Here is a 6,726-nt window from a genome sequence, read left to right as displayed (position 1 = left end):
ATTTCTATTTGTACTTTGTCATGTAGGCTCACGAGGCCTTCTATGGACATTAATATATATTTCTTCCTTTCTTTCCCACACGCACGCACACACACACACACATGCACACGCACTGTGCGCACATGTACGCCTACACCTACACACATGCACACACACACACACACAAGGACATTAGCCTAAACTCTTGATCAATCCAAATATCATTGTTGTCCTTCAAAATGTGACCCACACAAGATTGAATTGATAGTTTGGGTCTAGGGGAAAGGGAGTGCTTCACCATCGTAGAAAGAATGGAAGCAACAAAGAGGAAGAGGTTGAGAGGAGCAGATGGAATGGGGATGAGGCTAAGGGGAGGAAGAGGTTGAGAACATGATGTTGAGAGGAGGAAGACTGAATGGCTATAGTTTTTGAGGACTCTGGGAGATGTTTGGGTAGGTGGGGACACTGTTGGAGAATTTTGATTTTTTGAAGGGAAGTATTTGAGGCGGACCAAGAGAGGGAGGAGGATAGGAGGGTCCTTACAAAAGTTAAGGTAGTGAGAAAATGTCCCACCGAAGTGGTGGTGTGGGCAAGAGGGAGGCAAGTGGAAGCCTAGTGGGGACCAAGGGAGGTCTCTCCACCAATGAGAGGCAAATACCAACCTCCACCATTCTTTTAATGCCCAAGCCTTTCTATCGGTAGGTTTGCTATGCATAAAAGGACTCAAGCTAAAGGTTTAACACATGTACATGGCTTGAGATATGAACTTGGATCCTACAAATTGATCTTCATTTGATTCAAATTGTATGTATAGTTTATAATGTTTGCATTATGGCACTTGATTTGTCCATTCCAATGTGTATGTGTGTCCATGTTGAGAGAGACAACCATATTGAGATTAAGAGAGTAGGGGGGGGGAGAGAGGGTAGAAGTGGTGTGTTACATGGAGAGAGAGAGAGAGAGAGAGAGAGAGAGAGAGAGAGAAGGGGGGGGTTAAGGGTATCTTAATGGCCTAATCCACGGGGAATCCAAAATTCTCATAATGGAGGTCTTTAGAGCCTTGGTCATCCTATCAACCATGAACGCTTTTGCACTGTACATTGTCCCCATAAGTGCACATTTTGTTGCTTTGCATGAGTATGTGTAGGAGGCATTCCTTAGAGAGAATCATGTTTTATTCTACGAGCAACCTATATGTACACTCATGAGCTCTTGTGCATCTTTATCTATGCTTTTGGGTAGCTAAGAAATTCTCTTCCTTTGTATTGGCTCTCACCTGATTCCTCCATGAGTGTGCTAATCTATAGTTTCGACTTACCTGATTAAAACCTGATTAAAACGGCTTTTAGTTTTCAATGGAGAAATTCAATTGAGTTAAAAAGTTAACCTAAAATTTACATGGACAACTTCAACTTTCATGCAAAGGGGGGAAGGGTTTAAAATTATTACTCATAAATAAGAGGGAGGGCCCCCCCTCCCCCATAAATAGAGGGAAGTCCTCATTATTCACTCTCCTCTTTCAACCCCCCTTCCCTTTCCTTCACTCCCCTCCCCTCCTCCCTTCTCCACAAATTAAGACATCTTTGAACTCTTTTGAATTTGGGTGACCTATGGGTCAAGAAATACTCATTTAATAGCACCAAGCCATCCTTCCATGGCCGCTAACTTGACCAATAAATGTCTTGAGTGCCATGGTCATCAAATTTTCCTTCCAAGCTTTTGCATTGTATAGTACCACCACAAGTGCCAACTTTGTACGTGTCATTTGCATGAGTGTGAATTAGAGGCATTTCTTGGGTTGATATAAGCATAACGATTGGAGGTTCTAAAGGCTAACACTAGTCAATGGTCAAGTGACTTTCACTTAGTTTCTCCAATATGTCCCCCTTTGAAGATTAAATCAAAATTCAATTTAGTATTACTCTTCCCCTAGTGAATGAATTTATTAAGCTAAGTTAGTAAGGCCCCCCAGTCATGCTAAAAAGAAAAAGAAATTTAAGCCCTTAATATTAAGGGCAATCCTCAAGCTTTAATTGAGACCGGGTCTTCAAATTTCCCAAAATTTATATAAATACTAGGATTTTCAAAATGAAACATGTATATTTTGTCCCTTAAAATTAAAGGCAACCTCAAATCTCAACCCGAATTTCTCAATTTCAGTAGAAAAAGACACATTACAAACTGGTTTCTGTGTGCACTACTGGCAAGCGCACAAGTGTACACAACTCAATGCTAAGCTTGGAATGGTGTAGTCTCCAAGTGTGCATGTGGATGAAACCAAGGCCATCCCCAATTTTCCTTGCCTTCTCTCTCTCTCTAGGATGGATCAAGTGACTCTCCTCTCTCTTTATGCATGGGGCGTTTGGTGTTTTTGGCCAAATTCATCACACTTTAAGCCACTGCTTTCCCATCCCATGTCCATTGAATGTAAGTAAGGCTCCCCAAGTCCACAAGTGCACAAAACTCAATGCTGAAGCTTGCAATGGTGTAGCCTCCAAGCGTGCACGTTGATAAAACCAAGGCCATCCCCAATTGTCCCTGCCTTCTCTCTCCTTTCTCTAGGATGGATTCATCAAACGTTAAACCATCCCTTTCCCATCCCATCTCCATTGAACCTAAGTTACTAAGGCCCCCAAGTGCACAATACACACAACCAGGATTGTATCTTAAAATTTTTCAAATAAAACATGTATATTACGTCCCATTAAAATTAAAGGTATCCTTAAGTCCCAACCCAAAATTTTCAATTTTAGCAAGAAAAAATGCACTACAGAATCCCAATCCATCATTTGAATGTTGGGCTGGAATCTTGATTTCAGCTCAAGCTGGGCTGATGTTTGATTACCAAAGCTCACAGTTGAGCCAACATCGTCTCATCATGGGGCCTCAGCTTTGAGCCTGCTAGTGGTGCTTCTCGAGAGCCATAAGGCGACTTGGGGAAGCTCTCTAAGCACTCTACTCTCTTGTTCTTTATTAGCACTGCTCTTCTGCAAGCAGTGCTCTCCTTACACTTTTTTTAAAAAGTGTTCCTCCAATTATTTTAGGCCATGTTTCCAGACTCATCCAATATGGATACTCCTTTCTATTCGAGTGATCTCTCTCTCTCTCTCTCTCTCTCTCTCTCCTCTTCTCAAATCAACTCCTCCCTCTTTCTCTCTCTCTCTCTCTCTCTCTCTCCCTCTCTTCCCAAATCAACTCATCCCTCAAATCAACTCCTCCCTCTTTCCCTTTCTCTCTCTCTCTCTCTCTTTCCCCCTCTCTTCCCAAATCAACTCATCCCTCTAAGGGAAGTGCACGAGAGTACTTGTACTGGCTTGTTAATATAATATCTTTTCTTGGGCCCAAAAATGAAAGAATAACGAGTAGCTTGTTAATATAATATATTTTCTACGGCCCAAAAATGAAAGAAAATTCCCCGTCTTCTCTCTCCTCTCGTTAGGATGGGTCACGCGACTCTTCTCTCTCTTCGGGGATGGGCGTTTCGGCCAAATTCATCAAACTTTAAGCCACCCATCTTCATTCTCAACCACTCACCCAATCGCCCACTTCCTATCATGCCTCTGCCCTGCTAGTTTTGCCACAACCGGGCTCCTCAGGGCAGATCCTTGTACGTACTCCCCCCCTCACAATGTCCTCTCCAAGCAAACGACGCGACATGGACGTTATGAAGCTGTGATTTCCTTCACTCTTCTTCATCTCTTTCACTTTTCTGTCATGACGGCCTTCCCTTCTTGTTGCCTTGTTTGGGTCGCTCAAGTTTCTGTCTTTCATACTAAGGCCTGTTCCTTCTCGTAGGATGATGAGCGACTACAAAGTAGAAATGGTGAACGATGGAATTAGCGAATTCTTCGTCGAATTTCGTGGGCCTACGGAGAGTATGTTCTATTGTTTTTTTGAAGCAGTTAGTGTTCGAATTGGAGTGCTTTCTAGCATTGCCATTTGTGGCATCTTTGATGGTTTTCCTGAACTGGGGTTAGACGTTTGAAGCGTCAGTTTTCTCAACTCTGATGAACAACCGGAGGAGAGAGTGCCATTGCATTGTAAATGCCTCTTTCAATGCAAAGGCATTTGAATGTAAACAGAGGGAGACTTCGCTTCTTTATATGTCTCTGAATTCTCTACACACGTGACCCCATTGCCATCATGCGAAGTTTTTTTGTCTGAGTTATGTAACTTGTTAATGTGTGGGCGGCGGTGAATTTAAGGCGTTTGGCTTACGAAAAGGTGCTTGCACTTGTAACATCTACGAAGAAATTTCTTGCTATATTGGAAAGCTGGACGATTAAAACCTGCCCATACTTTTGTGTGTTTTGGACCAATCAGTGTGTATATCTGCTGCTGTGCTGAAGAAAAGGGAAGGCCCGAGTACTCTAGGATCCGCTTAACTTTGGTGATTGGTTTCATACTTCGTGAGCAGGAGGCGTACCAGAATGCTATCATCCTGTGGTTCTTCTCGTACATGCTTACAACTTTGCTTCGTTGTAAAAGGCATATTTTAACTGCTTCGGCTGTTAATTATTCAGGTCCATATCAAAATGGCGTTTGGAAAGTACGTGTGGAGCTACCAGACGCCTATCCTTACAAGTCTCCTTCTATTGGTTTTGTGAACAAAATCTACCACCCCAATGTAGATGAGATGTATGCCTTTCCAGGCGATTGCTTTCCTTTCAGATGTCCTCCGCATGCTTTTTGCACACAAGACCACTCTCTTGGAAAATGCACACAGATGCATATGCACTAGCAGGCAATGCACCTTCTCATGCGTGCACACTGTTTGCAAATATATGTTCATGAATGAACCTAGTTACACAGCACACGAGGTGGAGGCATAGACACACGCATGCATGCAAGAGGTTCTAGGCAGGTTGTTTGGTCTTGTGTGCGGTGCACAAAGTGGCAACATGTAGCACATGAACTTTGAATGACAGTTTCCTTTAGTTCTGCTTTGACACTGTTGTGATTTATGCAGGTCAGGTTCTGTTTGCTTAGATGTCATCAATCAGACTTGGAGTCCAATGTTTGGTATGATGCATATTTGACTTGTCCATTTCAGTACTTGCACGAATTCCTACTTGAGAACACTGACCCAACATGCACACAAAACAAGAGAATGGAAGGAAGATTAAAGACTGATTAAGAGCGCTGTTATTTGTTCTGCAGATCTTGTGAATGTGTTTGAAGTGTTCCTTCCCCAATTGCTCCTGTACCCTAATCCAACTGACCCATTAAACGGAGAGGCAGCAGCACTAATGATGAGAGATCGGGAACAGTATGAAAAGAAAGTGAAAGGTACCATTTTTTATTCTCAATCATGGTTGGCAATCACCACTAAACCATTGTAATGCCAACCAATAGTCTGTTGTAAATGGATGATAACCAGATTATTGCGAAACATATGCCAAGGCCGAGGACATGGGAGATAGGCCTGGAGGGGGCAGTAGTGATGAGGAAGTTAGTGAAGATGAATATATTTCGAGTGAAGAAGAATTGGCAGGTCATGCAGATCCTTGACACCTCTGGACAACTTACTGCGCAGACAGTGTAAGTAAGGATGTTAAAATAACATAAAATTACACTATGCACGACAAAGTCATGTGGTTCAAGCTGTGTGAGTGGTCTTTTGTCTAACACAGGCTGACATGTTTGGTCTGTTCATGGTCCTAGTTTTAGGAATCAGCCCAGGCTTTTGATAGTTAAATGTTATTGGAGAGTTAACCCAACCAGGTTCCTTTTTGGTGGAGGTTTGAGGTTGTGAGCTAGGGATGATTTCTCATTTACAAAAGCTGTACTCCCATGAGATAGTACGGACTGCATTTGATTAGGTCTGCTCTCTATGGTGAGGCTTTGTTATGGTTGAGACCTCTTGCTTTGGATAGGAGTTTACTATGTTGGGGGCTGTAAAAATGTACAAATAAGAAAGTTGCGTTTAAAATGCACCACTTTCCATGGTGAGGATGTAAGTATGGCCGTCATAGCATTCATTTCATGCTATGTACGAATAGAATTTATAGTTCGAAGCTTTTCAGTGAACTGTCATGTGTCAAAGCTGCATGTGATGGTAACTATAGAAACAACCATGATGGGGAATTCAGTTCACTCACATGCTATGCATATGAGTCTATTCTTTGAAGCATACAAAATATGAGTAGAACACGACCTCCTTTATCAAGATTATGGGTTTTTGAGCGTTGTTTTCTTCAAAGTATGGCACCGGGCAATTGTTTCTTCAGACTGAGAGAATGGAAGCGTGCTTTAATTTATGAAGTTTAGCAAATATATGGATGGAAGTGTGCTCTCATATATAAGTTTAGCAACTATAAGAACACACACACACACACACACACACACACGTGTATGGATATGTATATACATATACACATATACATATACATAGACATGTATACACATATACATAGTTTACACACACACACACTCTCTCTCACTCTCACTTGTGGCTTTTATTCATGTTACACACACACTTTTTTTTTGTGGGAAGAAATCTTTTATTTCTGTAGAATAATTACATTCATAGTTACTTCAAAAAAGGAAGTAGCTACTACTCAACTAAAGATCTCAGTATAAGCTGTATACACATTCTGATCAATCAAACGAGTCTGAAAACAATCGTAGAATGATTGTTGCAGAGATCGTTTGAAAAAAAGAAAGGATGAAAATTGTGGATCACCAAAGACTCTATGATTTCTATCCATCCATAAAGTCCATAGGGTCTAATATCGCACCCATACA

The 6,726-nt window shown here is 41.7% G+C and overlaps 1 protein-coding gene across 3 annotated transcripts; it reads left to right on the top strand.

The window, feature by feature from the left end:
• Positions 1–3,432: 3,432 nt before the first annotated feature.
• On the top strand, positions 3,433–6,129 carry LOC147893527 (ubiquitin-conjugating enzyme E2-23 kDa-like). Of its 3 annotated transcripts, none has more exons than XM_087385771.1 (7): positions 3,433–3,651; positions 3,775–3,854; positions 4,503–4,617; positions 4,949–5,001; positions 5,140–5,268; positions 5,360–5,520; positions 5,650–6,128. In XM_087385771.1, exons 1-6 carry the CDS (start codon positions 3,608–3,610, stop codon positions 5,488–5,490), a joined length of 552 nt encoding a protein of 183 aa, XP_087241897.1. In that variant the 5' UTR covers positions 3,433–3,607; the 3' UTR covers positions 5,491–5,520; positions 5,650–6,128. The 3 variants fall into 3 exon arrangements, with proteins under 3 accessions (XP_087241897.1, XP_087241895.1, XP_087241896.1); XM_087385770.1 differs by having other exon boundaries at positions 3,434–3,651; positions 5,644–6,127; XM_087385769.1 differs by having other exon boundaries at positions 5,360–6,129.
• Positions 6,130–6,726: the final 597 nt, after the last annotated feature.

The sequence above is a fragment of the Dipteris shenzhenensis genome, chromosome 15 (assembly GCF_047967505.1).
Source record: "Dipteris shenzhenensis isolate YYH24624 ecotype China chromosome 15, Dip_SZ_1.0, whole genome shotgun sequence".
NCBI classification, from domain to species: Eukaryota; Viridiplantae; Streptophyta; class Polypodiopsida; order Gleicheniales; family Dipteridaceae; genus Dipteris; species Dipteris shenzhenensis.
Note: the sequence above shows the minus strand (reverse complement) of the source record. Positions and strands in the feature narration are given on the sequence as shown.

Coding starts and splice junctions, on each gene's coding strand:
- LOC147893527 (XM_087385769.1), top strand. CDS start 3,608: ATGTCCTCTCCAAGCAAACGACGCGACATGGACGTTATGAAGCT. Junction 4,618..4,948: donor CACCCCAATGTAGATGAGAT/GTATGCCTTTCC, acceptor TGATTTATGCAG/GTCAGGTTCTGTTTGCTTAG. Junction 5,002..5,139: donor GACTTGGAGTCCAATGTTTG/GTATGATGCATA, acceptor TTTGTTCTGCAG/ATCTTGTGAATGTGTTTGAA.